The sequence below is a fragment of the Pelodiscus sinensis genome, chromosome 18 (genome assembly GCF_052426305.1).
Source record: "Pelodiscus sinensis isolate ZL-2025 chromosome 18, ASM5242630v1, whole genome shotgun sequence".
Taxonomy (NCBI): Eukaryota; Metazoa; Chordata; order Testudines; family Trionychidae; genus Pelodiscus; species Pelodiscus sinensis.
This window is the reverse complement of record NC_143069.1, coordinates 32,411,934-32,430,716: the sequence shown is the minus strand read 5'-3', so window position 1 is coordinate 32,430,716 and position 18,783 is coordinate 32,411,934. Positions and strand designations below refer to the sequence as shown.

General features: G+C 48.6%; 1 protein-coding gene across 5 annotated transcripts in view; it reads left to right on the top strand.

Annotated features, from left to right (window-relative positions):
* Positions 1–868: 868 nt before the first annotated feature.
* Positions 869–18,783, top strand: part of KASH5 (KASH domain containing 5) — a 40,953-nt gene continuing 23,038 nt past the window's right edge. Inside the window, exons 1-11 of one of the 5 annotated variants that reach the window (XM_089770114.1) lie at positions 869–1,495; positions 2,321–2,488; positions 7,373–7,471; positions 8,578–8,710; positions 9,636–9,697; positions 10,876–10,948; positions 12,663–12,824; positions 14,801–14,918; positions 16,231–16,281; positions 17,832–17,909; positions 18,626–18,682. In XM_089770114.1, coding sequence (XP_089626240.1) covers positions 2,344–2,488; positions 7,373–7,471; positions 8,578–8,710; positions 9,636–9,697; positions 10,876–10,948; positions 12,663–12,824; positions 14,801–14,918; positions 16,231–16,281; positions 17,832–17,909; positions 18,626–18,682 — 978 coding nt within the window. In that variant the 5' untranslated portion in view covers positions 869–1,495; positions 2,321–2,343. Of the gene's footprint in view, positions 1,496–1,518; positions 1,659–2,320; positions 2,489–7,372; positions 7,472–8,529; positions 8,711–9,635; positions 9,698–10,875; positions 10,949–12,662; positions 12,825–14,800; positions 14,919–16,230; positions 16,282–17,831; positions 17,910–18,625; positions 18,683–18,783 lie in introns of those variants that run through there. The other 4 variants (XM_025183571.3, XM_089770115.1, XM_089770113.1 and 1 more) reach the window with 4 other exon arrangements.

Sequence of the window (18,783 nt, the reverse complement as noted above, 5' to 3'; positions counted from 1 at the left end):
ACAATATGGCTGAAATAAGCATCTTTGGCTACGTCTAGACTGCAAGCCTCTTTCGAAAAAGAGCATCTAGATTACAACCAGTACTTTCGATAAAGCAAGCCGCTTTTTCAAAAGAGAGCACCCAGGCTGTCTGGATGCTCTCTTTCAAGAAAGCACAGTTTGCATTATATAGCACCTGTTTTCAAAAGAGCACTTTTGAAAAAAGGCGATATTCCTCGTAAAACGAGGTTTTCCGCAGTCGAAAAAACTGCTGCATTCTTTTGATTTACTTCCGAAAGAACGCAGCAACAGTCTAGACGCAGGGGAAGTTTTTTTTCGAAAAAAGGCCACTTTAAAAAAAAAAAAAAACAACAAACAAACAAAAAACCCTTGTATTCTAGACACACCCAAAAGGGCCTAGCAAATAGATCCTCCCACATGCCGAGGTTGGATATGTCATTTTGACATTCGGTGCCTCAGTTTCCCCATCTCATGATGCTGGTTGGTGGGAACATGCTAAGAGGGCCCTGGGCACTAGCCTTCAGCCTGAGCATGTTTAGGGGGTCCCCCTCTCATGTTTGCAGCCCCCCTTGCCATGCAGTGTTTGTTTCATTGGGGGTGTCACTTTTTTGGGGGGGTTGCCCACGTTGGGGGGGGTGCCCTACCCATGGGGCAGCCTCTCCCCCCCCCTCCTCTACTTAATGACTGTAGAGGGTGATTAGCCTGGTTAATTTGGGGGAATCCCCGCTCCCCCCTCCCCCTCCGTCTATGAAGTCACTGGTGCCATTGACCCGCCCCTCCCCCCGCCGCGCGCGCACAGAAGGGGCTCGAGCCGCGACCGTTGCTGCCGCCCCCAACCGCCGCCCGGCCCCAAGTTTGAATTTTCCCGCCTTTTCAGGGGCCGGGCGGCATCGTTCTGAGGCTCGCGCCAGCCCCTCCCGCCCCTCCCCCCGGGCAGCCCCGGGCGGGGGGAGGAGGTGCCCCGCCCCCCCATGCGAGGAGGGAATTAATGTTGGGGGGCACGCCCCCCCTCAGCGCCCTGCCCCCACACTCACGCCAGTGCCCCACACACCCACTGTCCTTGCCAGCCCCCAAGTCCCCCCATTTTGCCCCCCAGCACTCACACCAGCCCCAGAGAGCCCCGCAGCCCCTTAAGCTCCCAACCCCAAATCCCCCTTCCCCCATACTCATGCCAGCCCCACAGCCCCAACCCCCCCCCCTCACCTCCCAACACTCACCCAGAGAGCCCCACGGACCTATTGCCCCCAGAAGTCCCCCAACCACCCCAAATCCCCTCTGGTCCCCCCACATTCATGCCAGCCCCAAAGACCCACTGCCCCTGAAAGCCACTGAACCCCAAATCCCCCCTTGTCCCTGAGCACTCACACCAGCCCCAGAAAGCCCCAAAGACCTGCTGCCCCCCTGTAAGCTCCAACCCCAAATCTCCCCTGCCCACCACACTCACACCAGCTCCAGAGAGCCCCACAGACCCACTGCCCCCAAAACCACAAAAAAGGTTGGTATCATTAGCCCCTGATGGGGAAACTGAGGCACGCAGTGAGGCAGGGACTTGCTCAAGGTCACCAAGCAAGCCAATGGCTGAGTCAGAATAAAACCCATTGATGCTAAACAAATATGCTCTTCTCCCTAAATACACTCATGTCGGCCAGACATCCCAGGTAATGCCCACAGGTCACCTGGCCCATTGGCTCATCATATCCCATTTCACCCCATTTTTACAGACTTGTGGGGGCTGCCCTGAGCCTGGTACAACTGTCCCCGCTTCTTTCAGCACCACTCCCACACACCCCTCTCAGATAGGCTGTCTACCCTAAATCCATCCCCTCGGGTAGAGAGGGCAGCACCAGCTGACCCCGCAAATAAGCTTTTAATGGGCATGGGGGGGTGTCTTGACCCCCACATTGCCCTCTGCTCCATGGATGCCCAAGTTGATTAGACAAGACAGATTCCAGTCTAAGCAGGGGAAGGGTTCCCGAGACCTCTTCCAAAAGCGAACAGTTCGGGGCCGAGTGCTGATGGCACTGGGCCAAAGCCAGCTCCTAGAATGATACATGTGGGGGAATCTAAGGGTCTGGCTGTCCTGGTGTAACTACACCAATACAGCTACCCCTGTAGAGTGAGTCCCTCCCTACCCGCTCTAGCCTTTATTCTTGTCTAGTGGAATACGATCGATCAATCAATTTGCTGCAGTTTAATCAGGTGTCCCTTGATTAGTGCTTATGAGGACAGCATTGGGAAGGCTGGTCCCTATGCTACCCCCAGCAGAGAGCTTCCTTTGGGAAGGAGGACAGTGAGCATCATACTGTCTGTTTTATTGCAGGGCTAGCGAATGTGGCAGGAGACATGCTTTCCTCACAGGAGGCCGCTTCCCCCTGGATCTCGGATGAAGCCAGCTTCTGTGGAGATACAGATCAGCCAGTGAACATGCAGACCCTGTCTCACAACCCTGCAGCAGCTGTACAATTGCATATGGTCCAGTCATCAGAGGGTATGTAGCACCAGTTTGGGGTCTGTCTGTCTACTAGGGATGTAAAATCCCATTTAATTGGCTAACAGGTTACACACTATTTAACTGGTTAACCAATTTAAGGGGGGGGCAAGCAAGGTGGGAGCAGCCTCCCCCTTGCTGCAAGCAGAGGCTGCTTCAGCCTGGACAGAGAAGCCCCTGCCTGCATCCCCCCTGCCACAGGCAGAAGCTGCACTAGCTGGGTTGGAGCAGTCTCAGCCAGAGCAGCCCCTGCCTGCAAGGCACCTGGGGGCCTGCCGTGGGGCTGGAGCAGCCCCCTGCCCATAGCAGGTGGGAAGCTGCTCCAGTCCCTACTGGTTAACCCGATAAACTTTTACATGCCTATTATCTACTATATCCCCCCTCCCTTACTGTAGTAGCTAAGCACCATTTGTAATGCTACCTCTATGAGGTAAGTGCTTTGCTGAATAGCTAGCTACATTTCTAAGCCACATGGTTGCAAGTGAAAACACAATCCAAGGGTAAACTGAGCAGCGTGGTCTGCCTAAATCTGCAGTACTAGCTCTGGAGATGAGATCCACGCCATTCCTCCAAATGGCTCTGAATCCTACGGACAACAAATTCACCATCCGTACTTCAGGGGGTGGCCGAGTTAGTCTGTTACAGAAAAAAACAACAAATGGTCTGGTAGCACTTTATAGACTAACAAAACATGTAGATGGTATTCAGGGTGTTCAGAATGCCTAGCCTAGTACTCTGCCTGCTAGACCATGCTGCCTCCCAGGTTAGGCTCTGATTCTGCAGTCAGATCAGTAGAGGAGCCCCAATGGTGCAGTCTGGATTTCAGGATTGGGGCCTTTCTGTGAGAGCTTAAGTGTGAAGAAGAAAAGCAAGAAGCACATTTGCTATGTAGCCCATTCACCCACAGCTTCAGGGTGTGGTGTATTGTCCCATCTAGTGGCATCTAGTTGGCTCTGCAGCCTTAGCTAGCAGTCTTAGCTACCACATAGGCTTTTAGCTTATGTGGTAGATGGCTATAATACCTAGAGGCTACGTCTAGACTGGCATGATTTTCCGCAAATGCTTTTAACGGAAAAGTTTTTTCGTTAAAAGCATTTGCGGAAAAGAGCGTCTAGATTGGCACGGACGCTTTTTCGCAAAAGCTTTTTGTGGAAAAGAGTCCGTACCAATCTAGACGCGGTTTTGCGCAAGAAAGCCCCGATGGCCATTTTCGCCATTGGGGCTTTTTTGCGCAAAACAATACCGCGTTGTCTTCACTGGCCCTCTTGCGCAAAAGCATTTGCGCAAGAGGGCTTTTGCCCAAACGGGAGCAGCATAGCATTTCCGCAAGAACACTGACAATCTTACATGAGATCGTCAGTGTTCTTGCAGAAATTCAAGCAGCCAGTGTAGACAGCTGGCAAGCTTTTCCGCAAAAGCAGTTGCTTTTGTGGAAAAACTTGCCAGTCTAGATGCAGCTGGAGAGTTAACTGAAAGTGCTCTGTAATACAGTCTAGAGGGACTCTTCTGAAAGTGCTTGTAAAGAACACTGAGGCTGTCTTTGTAGGATTCATGGGGCACAGCCTGGGTTTTATTTGAATTGAGGCAAGTCTCAGAGGCGGATGAATCATCCTGTCCAACACAGCTGCCTCCCACTATGCTGCCCAGGACAGCCTGCTTTAGGTCGGATGCTGACTTGGTTATTCCAAACTGTTAGGGTAAGAGATCAAAGAAAGCCTGGGTACCATGACGATTGCTGCCTGAGATAGATGGGGTGTGGAAGAGTGCATAGGGATGGAAAGATACAAAGATACATGTATACTGTGGCTACGCATATCAGGCTTTGTGAACTCAATTCTCCTCTGACTCACGTCCTGTGATTTGACCTGTCAAACCAAGTTCTTCTCTTAGTTACGTCAACATAAATCCAGAATAACTCAATTTAAGCCTGAGGAATTAGTCCAGATGTGGGCTGGTATAAGCAGAATTTGGTCTATTGCTATCCCTGGGCATAAGCATGGGAATTTTGTGGTGTGTGTGTGAATCATCATGGCATTTTAAAAGTTAGCACAGGAAAATAACCTATAGTATTAGATTTCTGGGAGACCGTTCCCCACCTTCCTGCCCCTCAGACAGGCCAGCATTGTTCCTTCTAGTGTAATTACAAAGGCCATATTCAAGCAAGTTGTCCACTATCCCACAGCACAGTAATGGGATCATAGGACGTTCCAGAAGGGGTGTGTGTTTGCTTGCAGGTAATTAAGTCTGGAACCAGACATGCAGTGCTTTGGTAACATTCACTCCATGTGCAGTGGCTCAGGGTGTGTTAGAAACCATTAAGAAAAAGATTGAGATAGTAAGACAGAAAATACCCTGGTGCCACTATATAAATCCATGGCACACCCACACCTCGGAATACTGCGTCCAGTTCTGGTCACCGCATCTCAAAACCATTATATAAGGAGTGGAAAAGATGCAGAGAAGGGTAACAACAACGATATGGTGCATGGAACAGCTTGCATATGAGGAGACTAGGTCTGTTCAGCAAGGGTGGGATATGATCGAGGTCTATAATATGAATGGAGTGGAGAAAGTGAAGGGATGTGTAATTGACCCTTTCATGTGACACTAGAACCAGAGGTCATACAGTGAACTTATTAGTCTGTGAGTTTAAAAGAGACACAAGGAAATACATCTTCACACGATGCACAGTCAGCTAGTAGAACTCATTGCCAGGGGATGCTGTGAAGGCCAAAACGATAACTGGATTAAAAAAAAAGAATGAGAGAAGTTCATGGAGGGTAGGTCCATCAGTAGCTATTAGCCAAGGTAGTCAGGGACGCAGCCCCAGGCTCGGGGTGTCCCTGGGGCTCTCACTGCCAGAAGCTGGGACTGGTGGATGGGGATGGATTATTTGATAACGGCTCGGTTCTGTTCATTCCCTCTGTAGCATCTGACACTGGTCACTGTCAAAGACAGGATACTGGGCTAGATGGACTATTGCAGTGTTTCTCAAACTTTGGGAAAGCCGTTAGTGGGCCCACACTAATTGATTTACTTAAAGGTTCTAAAGCCACAGAGTCTCACACTTCCCTTTGGCTCCAGTCACCATTTCCAGCCAAGGAGAGCTGCAGGAAGCTTCAATGCTCCCTGTCTAGTAAGGCTGTAAAATCCCATTTAATTGGTTTGTGGGGCACATTTGCTGTTTGACTGTTCATGCAGTAACTTTGTACTGTTCTATTAGGCGCAGTGCGGTTATGAACTGGCCGTATAGTGCTCCTAAAAGGTGGTGAGGTTCATAAGTATCAGGTTTTAACTTATGGCGCGTTCGCGCGTTTACGAGAGTGGCAGCTATGTTGGCGGCTAAGGTGTGTGCTCGGCCCCCAGTCTCTAAGTCGGGGTAAAATGTCAAGGGAGAGACAGAGGCTCCTGCCTTTTTTATGCAGGCCTCCATAGCCTTAAGGGCATGACGGGGTCGCTGCTGGATCTAGTGGCTTTTTAAGGCCCGCTAGTTTTACCTGCTTTTCCTCCAGCACCAGGAAAAAGTGACTAGTGGGGTGCGTGCGGAGGATGCAACCCAGTGATGGGCCATCAAGGCGTACCTCCCATTTTTTATCCTCAGCGGTTATACTCAGGTGTCCCAGTATGCCGTCACCTGTGTTGGTGATTTCGTGTTATTGGGCATGGAAGAGTAAATCTTCCGGGGTTAAGTTAATTCTATCTTCCCACGGGCATCCTGTTCGTGACGCCATGTCGCGAGAATCACAGGTCTGATGATACATACCTAAGGGGGGGAAGGACAGAACCAGGTGGACCGTTTTAGCAAATAAAAGATATTTATTTATGACAGTGATGAATTTATAGTATTTATTCTAAGATTTTTAATAGACCATGCTAATAATGAATTTACAGTATTTATAATATTTATTCTACAATTTTTAGTTAAACGTGTCAGAAATATGGGAATGGCAAGGGCAATAGTCTCTATTCTAAAAATATCCAGCTACGCTAATTAAATAGTGATAACTACAAACTCTATGTACTACCCAAAACAACTACTGTACAACACTAAGCTTATACAACGAAGAAAATCAAATCATACATACCAACTTACACAGCACACGGAACATTTCAAAGATATCGGTTCAGTTGCGAAGACCTTGGTTACGCCCGAGAGTCGGGGGAGGTGGCTGGTCGGTTGATCAGGCCGGCAGCGCTTTGAAGTATACGAGAAGGCACACGCACGGTGGTACGTGTGTTGCGAAGACCTCCTCGAGCGAACTGTGCGATAGGTATTTATCCCCAAATCTGCACATCGCTTTCCCGCGCTTGCATATTACCGTACATGGCCCAATGGTCACCAAGTGGGGGGTCTGTGTCCCAGGAGTTGGGTGGAAACTGTGCAGGTTTCATACAACCAGGTAAGCCCCGCAGTTCTCACGCCAAGGTGACAGGTGGGAGAGTCTGAGGGTATTTTCCCCTTTTCACACCTTCCCTTTTTCTAAAGGCAATGGTATACAGGAAGTGTGCGGCCGGTTTCTCCCAAGGAGTACTGAACAAAAACAGCCTGGCCAAACTTTTTACTGGGGGGGCAGCTTTTTCTCTAACAGGCTGGAGCAGCCCCCTGCCTTTGGCAGGCAGGGAGCTGCTCCAGACCCTACCAGTTAACCTTAACCTGTAAGCCTCACCCGTTAAGGGTGGAGCTTACCAGTTAACCAGGTAAACATTCGCATCCCTAGTGGCTACAGATCCTTTAGGTATACAAAGCAGTGTGGGCCTGTTAGCAGCTTTCCCAAAGCCGGTCTGCAGCCCACCTTGAGAAACACTGGACTATTGGGTCAACCCAGCATGGCTGTTCTTATATTCTTAGCTTGTAAGTGTTACATCTCTCCTCCTCTTCCTTAGCAGAGTCATGGGAGAGCTCTGCAGAAAGCAGCAAGAACCAATGCTCTGAGGAGCACGTATTGACCTGCACGTTTGATGCCTGTGACCTGGAACAAACAGGTAGAAAGCTTTCTAATGTCAGCTGGAAATGCACAGTCCTGGCAGAGTTCCAGCCACTTTAGTGCTATCAGGAAACCAACTGTGTGTTAGATTCAAAGGTTCCTTTCAGAGTGGAATCAGTCAGTGAGTGTTCAGCCCTTACGCCTACCCTCCCATTCCCAAGACCTTTGAAAAAGTAAGGCCGTGCCTGGGATCTACCAGTCTCCTAGGAGTTAATGAACAAGGCTAAGTGGAAAGTGGACAGCAGGTTGCATGGTCAACTTCTTGAGGGGAACTATAATACTATGAAGAAGAAGGTGTGACATAGTGGGGGTGCTGTCTGCTCTGTAACCCATAACCGGTGTTCCCCTGCACTGTGATGTGTGATTTCCACTGACTCACTCATATGTGTATTGGCCCAGACACCTAGGCCCAGCCTGAGCAGATAACAAGGCTCTTCTCAGAGGGACAGACAAAGGAAGGGAGGTTGGGACGGACACCTGGCTGGGGGCAGAGTCTGGGAGGGAGGCAGTTGCTGGCTGGGAACATGAAGGGAACAGACTAAGCTGGGGGATGATGGATCCCCTAACCCAAGGGGTCTAAGGCTGCCTGGCCCTGACTCCTGTAACCACATCACGTCTATGCTGTGCTGTATCCTGGAGAAGCAATAAACCCTCTCTATTCTACTGGCTGGCGGAGTCTGTTCATGCTGCTACGGGGGTGCAGGATCAGGGGGAACCCCGATGCGCTGTCACAGAGGGGACATAGATTTCCATGAGAGAGGGCCCACCTGTTAATTAGAGGTTGCAGTGAGTCACTTTGAAAACAAAGTCACTTTATTTAAATGCCTTGAGGTGGCTCTAGGAGTGTGTCTAGCGCACAAATCCATACAATTACTCAAAGATTGCAGCAACTCAAACACCTAAATATCTTTGCGGGTAAAGGCCTAACTTCCACTGATTTCACTGATCTGCAGACTCCCAGACCATTTTTGTAATCACAAGACCAACCTTCCATCTCTAGCAATGTTTGTGTTTTGCTGGGAGGTTATTATTGTATGCCTGAATTTCTGGTTGCAGGACAGGTGTCTGTTTTCCGTATTATCGAGTACTTGCAGTCTGTGACAGGGCAAAGCTGCGAGGAAGGGAGACTGCAGATGCTTTACAAAATGCTGGACCCAGAAGAAAGGGGAGCTGCAGTGGATTTACCAACCTTCCGTGCCATCATGAAGACCTGGATTGAAAATTGTCGGCAGGATGGGTCAGTAGATAATTTAGGAACAGCTGTGACTTAGGTGTCACAACCCCAGAGCAAGAGAGGGTAAGACGGTAATTCACAGAAAGGGAAGCTGAGGCACAGAGAGGTGAAAGGCCAGATGTTCAAAGGTACTTTAAAAAAATGGAAATGAGTGGGTATTTGGCACCTAAGGCCTTGTGAGAATCTTGCTATGCAGCGATCTGATCTGCCAAGCAACTTGGCCTTCCAGGGTTTCATAGCAGCTTAACCCTGTGACTCCCATTCCTTCCTGCTCCAGGTCCCTAGACAACACCACACCATAGAGCAGTAAATAGAAGCCAGGAGTCCTGCTCTGCCCACCTAGTATATATTCTCTCCAAGAGCTGGGAGTGGAACCTGAGTCCCAGACCCCTGCAGGGACTTGATATACATCTCTGAGAGTTGTTTTAGGAGTTCCCTGTGCTCTTATCGCATGCCCATACTGCGGTGAGAATCCCACTCCCTGTGCCATCTAGCTGTGTGTCTATGTCATATGTGCTGCTAAGTTTTTTTTAAAAAGGTTTCCAAAATCAGTCTTGTTAGTAATATTAATAGTTATTAGCTCTGTGTCCTTCTAACAAAAACAGTCAGGGAAATGCATAATATAACCCTTCCCTTGGCCTTAGTATCACAGCTTTATCTGGGATAGCCCTAAGGCCTCACCTGTTGCGTGCATAGCTTTTCTGACTTTAGCATTAAAGAGACCTGAGCAGTTCTTATCCCAACTAATTAAGCGACTTAATTAGTGTCGGATGGCATAACATCCCCTACTAAACTTAAGGAACTATTGTCATTCTTATGTTTATTAAGAAGCGGGTGGTGAATTGGGAATATGCACAGAGCACACGATTCAATTCATATGGATGGTGATCAAGTGGAAATTATGATTATTAATTTATATTTCATCCAGGGGATTAGACAGCACAAAGGAAGGAGACAAGTTTGTGGACGATATGCGCCTGTGGCCATCTGGTAGGTTGTGCTGAAAGGGATAATAAAAAGAACTGTGTATTTAATTCTAAATATAGATGGCTTGGTAGTGCAGCCTGATGTGCTATTGATTGGCCTGACTGAGGTGTCTGTCCTCATCCTTTCTGCTGAGGACACAGGAACCCACCCAAGTTTTGAAATACATACATAATTAATCCTTGCATAGCCCCTCTGTTGCTGTAGCATCTGGGTGCTTCCTGAGGGTTTAGAGGTAGAAAAATCAACAGCAGTCTCTCTCTTCCTGCCTTGTCTGTAGGAAAAAGAGCTTGATTAGCTTCTAGAGCAGAGGTTGTGTCTGATTGGGCTTGTCTGCATGTGAGATGTGTGATTCAGAGTCTTCTGGGAACCACTCCTGGGGGTCTACCAAGCAGTGGGAAAGCTAGCGGAGCTCGCATCCTGGGAGCTCTTAGGGCAATCTTCACGTGATGGGATCCAGGAGTCTAGACCCTAGTGAAAGATCAGTGAGGGCTAGGTGCCTAAATGCCCTGGGCTTTGAGAATTTGATCTTAAGTTGCTTTCCCTGCCCTCATTTCTGCAATGCTTGGACAATTTGGGTGTACTGCAGTGAGGGTGTGGTATAAGAACCTAGATTAGAGGGAGAGCTTTGTATGAGGAGAGACTGAGTCGGCCTGCCCTGTCAGGACTCCCCCCATTCCCCAGGCTCTGGCACAGGAAAGCAGGGCCATAGCCAGAGTATCTCTGCATTCCAGTTATCCCAGCCACTGTAACAACTTCTAAGGGCTGCCAGCAGCCACAAGTAAGGCAAAACAACCTTTGGGCTGCTCTAGCTTATGCTGAGGACTCAGGTGTTGTCTGGATAGCTCCAGGACTGGGGAAATATTCAGCCACCTTTGTGCCCCCCAATGCAGCTGAGAGGCTGTGATGTCCTGCCATGGCACATCTCTGGTCAGCCCAGAAGGGGCCAGTGGCATTTCACAGACATGAGGAAGTCTCTTAAAGGTCAGTTACAACTTCTCCCTGAGTTTACTACCCCTCCTGGCTGGTTAGTGGGAGCCTCTGAGCAGGTGTCCTGCGCATAATTTGATATCGCTCTTCAGGTTCCCATTCACTTTTCCTACTCCTGATAGCAGTGAGTGTAACGACCAGAAACCCCCTGCAAGGCTGCAGCCCTGAAATCGTTCTCTGTCTTTCCTCTTCAGGGAGGTGGCAGAGGGCTGTCTCTAGTGCTGCACAGTTAGAGGGGTATGGTGGTGATATCGGCAGTGTAAACCCGTAAGTACCAACTTATAGTCTGCCAGATAGGAACGCTGGGGACATAATTGACCCATGCTGTAGGATGTTGGGGACTCATACCTGTGTAAGTTCTCAGAAAAGGATTACATGCTTTAGTAGCAGCAGCCACAGGGCCAGGACCTAGGAGGAGAGTTACAAGGACCATTTATATGCTGCAGGGAGTCAGGAAAGGATAACCCTCCTAGGTATGCAGTGTTCAGTAATGAGATGCATTACTGGGGGGTCACAATAATGCCCTTCTCCCAACCACCCAGCACCAGCCACTCTTAGAATCCGAATGCTGGCTTAAATGGACCACAACCGCAATCTGGAGTGGCCAATGATCCAGCACAGTGGGATGTGGGATGCTGGATTAGATAGTCCACTGTGACACGGCAGGAAGGGGAATACTACATGGCCATCATTTTCCCCATGGTGGTAATTTCAGGGGGCCAGCGGCTGCCTGTGGGGTTAAATAGTACTGCCGCTGCCTTGCAGTCTGGGTTCAGTCACTATCTGAGTCTCTGCTGTGTCGGGTGCTGAACTAGAGTTACTGATGGGCGCTGCTCATCTAGTGTTGTACTTACAAGAAGCACCTGGGATCTTTTTCAGAGGGATAAGGCAACATGCCACATTTATTGAACATACATAGATCAATCAAGACTTATTATATGAATATGATATATATATCACTCATGCACTGACACAGACAAACAAGCACACTCCGTCTTGTTGTTGTTACCAACTAGTTGCTCCCCTTAACTTCACTAGCCAGGTGAGTTAGATGGCTGAGGGGTGGAGCTGGGCTTCTGTTGATCCTGATCGATGCTCCGATGGTGACAAGACAAGACCTGGGGCCCTCTGCAAGACACCTCACTTTTATAGAAGCTTCCCTCTCATGCAAATCTATCCCAGATTCAAAATCTGGGTCTGTCCCCCTTGGTCCTTTGTGCTGCTTCTGTCCTGTTGTCCTGATGCTGTTCAGAGAGGGTGTTTTCCAAAGAAGGTGCCTGCTTCTAATCCCCAAGGCCCTCAATATGTCTGCTCTTCTTTCTTGAGCCCACTTGACAAGTTTTATTGTCCTTGGGTCTGGCTTCCACCCCCTCTTCAACTGTTGTAGCTGTCTGGAGGTGCCTGGCTTCCAAGTCTTACTCATTCACACCTCATTCATTCAACAGGGCAATTGATTACAGAGTGGGGGGAAGAGAGTGGGGGGCAGATCTTATTCTACTCCTAGCAAAAAGACATTTTTCTTCCACTTTATATACCCAGTTTTCTACAAGTTTTCTATATAGGGTTCTAATACAAAGTTCCCATATCAAATAGGGGTCTAATACAAGATTATATGGAGAGGCACAATGCCAAGTCATTTGAAATACAAAATAGCACAATGCAAAGTCATATGAAATTATGTGAAGATATGTAATACATAGATTTCTCTACACTAGATCCCCTTTAGCAACCCATCAGCAATGCTGACTGCCATCAAGCTGGGTATGATATATGCTAGGGGTCGGGTGTCTCAGTCCATTTCCTAGTGGGGCTGAGACAAAAATGTCAGCCTCAGTGACGGAATGCGCCCCCTCTCCATGCTGGGCCTGTTGTGTGGAGATTGTGGTTAGGCAAGTAGCACTGTGGGGTGTGATGGTAGTGCCAGAGAGGAGCAATCTCCCAACCAACTGCCCTCTTACCCTTGCTCATGCCGGCCTCCAAGGGAAGAGGCTGCCGCCTTGATGAGCAGCATTGAAGACCTGGAGTATGGCCACAAAAAGCTGGCCATGCAGAATGCCAAGCTGCAGAGGACCATCGAGGCAGCTGAGGAACACAGCTCCCGCCTCACTGAAGAGATCTTCCAGCTGAAGAGTAGACTGAGAAGGTAAGTGAGATGGGAGACAGACAAGGGGGCTGCCAGGGGCAGGCTGAGGGGCCCTGTCCTCTCTGGTTAGCACCGACACCCCAATGTGCTAGGAGGCAGTGTGCTTCAAAGAGCTGTGTGTGACGCTCACTGGGGGGGCTCTCTTCTGACAGACAGTGCTGGCCCGAGTGTGCTGCAAGGGGCCTGAGCTGCTGGGAGCGGGGTGGGGGCTGAGCAGAGGGTTCTTGGTTGTCCATACTGGTCCCTGTACTCCAGTGTGGGGTTTGGAGGTGATCGGGCGAGGTCTACAGTAAACACTCGATTTTGCACAGTCTCTGGGACCCTGAATCATGCTCACTGCAGGACAGGGCACGCTCTCCCAGCTGTTCTGGCGACATCCCAGCATGGTTAATTCCATTCTGTCTCCCTGAATTCCCCTGCCCGAGGTGTGGACCAGGTACAGGATTCACCTTGCCTTCCCATGCCCAGCTGTTGTGCAGCCTAGCTGCATGTTGAGACATGGCCCTCATGTTCCATCCCTGCGTGGGCGGATTTAAGATGCTGATGAAGTGCTTGGTGATTATTATCTATTCTGTTCATTATTTCACAAGGCTTGAGCAGTCTCACTCTTCTGGGTGTTGGATATGTTAAACTAAGTAGCTGCTGTGTGGGTGCATGGGGGAATTTAGCAGCTGTATTCATTGCTCAGACTGGAAGTTTGTGCAGCACCTCCCCACTAGGGCCCTAGTCTATGACTGGGCCTTTAGGGATTATTGAAATGCAAAGAGTAATAAATATGTCCATCCTCTGCATCAACTATTGCGACTCCTGAGGTTTCCAAGGAAATTCAGGGCACGTCTACAGTTGCCATTTAAAGTGGAGAAAGTCTCTTTTTTTTGCGCAAAAAACATGGGAGTATCTATACTTGCCAATGGCTTTGCAGTGAAACTCAGAAGTTTCACTGCCAAAAGAAAACCACCTTCACAAGAGGCATACAGCTCTTACAGTTAATGCTTTTGCAGTGATGTGCAAGTGGAGACATGTTCTTGCTGTTTACAGAGCATTTAGCCTCTGCAGGGTATCCCACAGTGCCCAGGTGACCACTCTTGCCAGCAGCTCTACTGCTCCAATGCCGGTAAACAGATATCTGCCTCTCCCCCCCATAAATCTCCCTCCACCCTGGGGAACTTTGAAACACCCCTTCCTGTTTTCTTGGCAAGTGCTCACTTACCCTCTTGCCAGGTGACAATGCGTGCTCCAGGGAGCAAATGAACCCCTGCCTGGAGCACTGCTGAGCTACTGGAGCTGATCAGGGTTTGGAGAGACGGAGCTGTGTAGGTACCAGGATGCCCTGTGATCACGCCCCACAAGACCCATTTTCAAAATAGGGGGAGTTGCATTGTGAGATAGCTGCCATTAGGGTGCTGTTCCCATCAGCGATGGAAGTGCTGCAAATGTGAACACTCTTTGATGGCTGTGGAAGTAAGTGAGAACACAAACCAGAACTTTTCTTTTACCAGTTCACTATCTCCAGTGAAACTGACAGTACAAAAACTCTGCGGCTGCGTCTAGACTGGCAAGTTTTTCCGCAAAAGCAGATGCTTTTGCGGAAAAACTTGCCAGCTGTCTACACTGACCGCTTGAATTTCCGCAAGAACACTGACGATCTCATGTAAGATTGTCAGTGTTCTTGTGGAAATGCTATGCTGCTCCCGTTTGGGCAAAAGCCCTCTTGCGCAAGTGCTTTTGCAGAAAAGCGTCCGTGCCAATCTAGACACTCTTTTCCGCAAATGCTTAGAACAGAAAAACTTTTCCATTAAAAGCATTTGCGGAAAATCATGCCAGTCTAGACGTAGTGCAAGTGTAGACCTAGCTTCAGACTTCTTATTTAGTGGCATTTGGTCCTGTACTGCTGTTATCTCAGGCTACCTTGATCATTGCTAATTAAGAAGCTTTTGAATTACTGTCCTTTCCTAACTGGCTGTTTTCCTTGGTAGTTCACAGCAGGCCCTGGAACAGGCTAAATCAGTGTCTAATGAACTAGAAGATTTGAAGGTTGTTGCGAAAAGTCTAGAAGAGGAGAATGGCAAACTTCACTCACAAGCCCGGCAGCTGGTAGGTGCTTGTGAGTCTGTTTCAGCAACATTTTCCTGGCTGGAGGTTCAAATGCCGGCAGCCGGTATTCCCTAGAGGCTGGAGAAGTGGGGCTAAGACTCCTGGAGTCAATTACTGTCTGGGAGGAGGGGGAAGAGAATCAGGTTAGAGCAGGGAGGGCTAGGAGCCAGGACTCCTGGGTTCACTAGCTGAAGCTGAAGATGATTTACCATGCAACTTTGCACAGGTCACATACTCTCTGAAGCTCTTTGCCCACATGCTGAGCTATGAGTATATGTAACCACCCAAGAAAACCTCAACTTCTTACCTTCTCTTTGCTGAGAGCCTCAGAAAGTGACCATGGGAAACTGGCACTTCCCTAACATGTAACAAGCTCATGGGGCTCAGCATCATTCTTAGTGGGACATTCCTTCGCATTATAAACCCACTGTTCCACCTGGCTCCAGGTAGCAAAGAGATCCGATCTGGAATGGTCTCTAACGCTTAGGGCAGGGGTGAGGAACCTTCTGTAGGGCAGGGGCCACTGACTCTCAGAAAAATAAGTCGGGGTCCACACACAAGTGAGAAGCCAAAAAAAACCCAAACCCTCACTGATGTGGCCCCTGGCTGAGCAGGAGAAAGACTCTTCCCACATTCCCCTTGCCACGCCAGAGCCTAATGGGGCTCAGGCTAGTAGACTTTGTGTGCTCCAGTCCCTCAGTAGGCTAAGAGGGGAGCCCTGAGCTTCGGGGGCCAGATCCAGGCAAGCCAGGGGCCACATCTGGCCCCCGGGCCTGTGGTTCTCCAGCCCTGGTCTAGGGTTTGTTTAGGCGGTGTGGATCGGCAGATGTGTGCTGATTTACACCAAATGATAACTTAGCAATGGAGTGCTGAGGAAAATCAGCAGGGGGCAGCATGTGAGAGAGCAAAAGCTTTCCCTCCGGACTTCCCGTAGTGTACCCGTTTTGTGGGATAAAGAGAGGATTTCCGCCCATCAATGTGGTGCTTTTTGGCAATATTGAGTTCACTTACATTTTTGTTGTCTTTCTGGAAACCCATGGGCATTTCAAAGTTCCCATCTGCTGCAGCCATGAGTGGTTTACAGGCCTTGCACAGCTGTTGTGGGGCACATGGCTCTTGATGCAAATTCACCACGGGGATTTTAGGGGGATGTAAAAATAAATGTGTGTTGATGACAAATAACGTCGGTAACCAAGTTACTGCAATTTATTAAACCAAGACCCAAGATGAGACTGTTTCCTGAATAATGTCATAGCCAAACTCTAGGGCATATTGCTTAGGTCCATGTTTGTTTTATGTTTTAAACTTATAGGAGAAGGAACAGCAGTGCCTCTCTTTACAAGTGAACAATCTTCAAGAGGAGGTGAGGAGGGCTATGGAGATTGGAGTTGTCTTATGAAGTTGACCACATATGTACTTTAATGCCAAATTTCCAAGAAATATGTAGGGGAAGCTGCAAGTGTAGGTGGGAGGTGGTCTCCCCTCTGAGTCAGTAGTGAATTAGGAAAGAGCACAGAGGAGGTCTGTGAAATATAATCTACTTAGCTTATCATAGAGAAGGTCAAAAGGTGACTAACGGGTCTTTAAGTATCTAGAGCATTTAACAGACAAAAGCAGAACAGAAAGACTCCAGGGCCTGCCTGCTAAGGCTAGATACATTCAGGCTGGAAATAAGGCAGGGATTTTTAAGAGTGAGGATTATTAGACATTGGAATGATTTGCTAAGGGATAGGGTGGGTTCTGTAGGATTTAGGAGTATTTAAATCAAGTCTGGATGACTTTCAGAAGCAGACATTCTACCTCAACCACTGGATATAGGTCAGGCGGTGGGAATTTCTGGCTAAAATACTCAGTGTTCTGCCAGAGATCGAGCTATTTTAACTAGGGATGTTAAATATCGGTTAATTGAATAGTTGAGTAACCTCATGAATTCTTATTGGATAGTCGACTATTCTGTAGTCTCTGGGGGCAAGGCCAGCAGCCAATGTGCTCCAGCCTCACTCGTGAGATGACCCCTGCCACTGAGTGCTGCTACCACTGTATCAGATAGCTGTATGGGGTGCCAGGTGGAAGCTGGTCTGTGAGGGGAATCAGTTTAAAAACTAGCTCCCCTTGTGGAAAAAGAGGCAGTGGTGCAGGGTGGCGGCAGCCTCTGTCTAAGGGGTGGTCTGAGCTCCCGGACCTGGCACAAGCCAAAACTGAGCTGGGCCGCCTTCCCACCTGGCTCTTAATACGCTTTAAATGCAGAGCCGCAGTGAGAGTAGCTCTCGGACCCATCACAAGCCAGGACTGAGCCGGGCTGCTGGCCAGCCTGCTAAAAAATGTACTGGCAAGTGGGGAGGGGAGTGGGGAAATGCACGTAGTCTGCATTAACCGATAAGCTTTTGCTTATCGGCTAACCGGTTTATCGACCACACTTTTACATCCCTAATTTTAACCTGTGTCCATTGTCCCAGTACTGTGCTAGAGGGCAGGGGGCTCCTTGGGGACACTCTCCAGCCTCAGTCAGAGGGGGGTGCTGTGCTGCTGAAGCTGTCATCTTTCTGGGGAGATACAAAATTGCGCTTCTGACTCTGTGTGGCCTGGCATTTTGTAATAGGAACAGGAATTACTGGCCTCTGTGTCCTGATCAGTTGCAGTGTGGCGAAAATCCATATCCTCCCAGCTAGTTAGGCTCCGAACTTCCACTGATATCAATGGAAGATGTGGCCCTAACTGCATTTAAACTGCCTTTATTGTGCCTGCAGTTTAGGCTGGATGTGGAGTTAATTTTCACTTCCTATGGTAAGCTGCTTGTGTGTCTCACCTCAGCAGCAGCTGCATTTCATTGGTGAAGGGGCCCAAGGAGCTGCTCCTGTCTCTTTGCTATGGTTTGCTAATTAACACTAAACTTGACCTCTGGCTGCTTTACAGAACAGAAAGCTGCTCACAGAGAGAGACAGAGTGAAGCAGAAGGTTGCAGGGCTGGCTGCTGAGAAGTCAGATTTGAAGGTACTAATACCAAGGCAAACGTGTGTGTCACTTAAATCAGTTGCTAGGTTCTAAGTACCCCAGCAGCAGCAGTGTTGAGAACCCGCAGCTTCTGTTGGCTTCCTTATAAAGCTTGCAGGCAAGCGTGTGACGTGTGGCTAAAAGTTTTACACATCTACAGCAGGCGGTAAAATTTTCCGATAAAAAATGCTGATATGATAAAATCTAAACATTTTTGCAAGATCATCTCTCTCGCAACAGGAAATGTACCAAAATGTTCCATTTCGACTATTCTATTCTAAATCATTTTTATATAAAATACATGAATTTTTTTAAATACTTTGTTTTGTGAAAAAAAATCTGTTTAAAGTTTGGACTTTCCCATGGGATGAGAAAGCATCATTTTGGCCTGTATCATGCAGTGGTTTAGAGCAGCTAAGTGGGATGTCAGGACGTGCTGACTCCGCCATTGACTTGTGTTATCTTGGGGGGGAAGGAGGGCGGACATGTCTCTTTCCCCACACCATGCCTATTACCCCTGCTGCAAAATGAGGTTAATGCCATATTGCAGGGGGCTGGACTTGGGGATTTCTTGAGGAAGATCTGACAGTTCTTCATTTCTATAACCCTATGCCATCCCACTTTCCCACTGGAGTTCAAAAGCTTACCAATGAACATCAGGCATTTTGAGACCCTTAATGATAGGCAAAGGTTAAGCACGTATTTCCTTTCTCTAGACACAGCTCTGTGAATATGAAACTCTCCTCTCTTGCAAAGACACTGCCCTTACTGAGGTGAGCAATCTGTTGTGAGTGAGAACAGCATGTGTGTTGGTATTTCTAGTACTTCTTTTCTTGTTTGTTTGTTTGCTGGACTGCTGGGTGACCTTGGATCA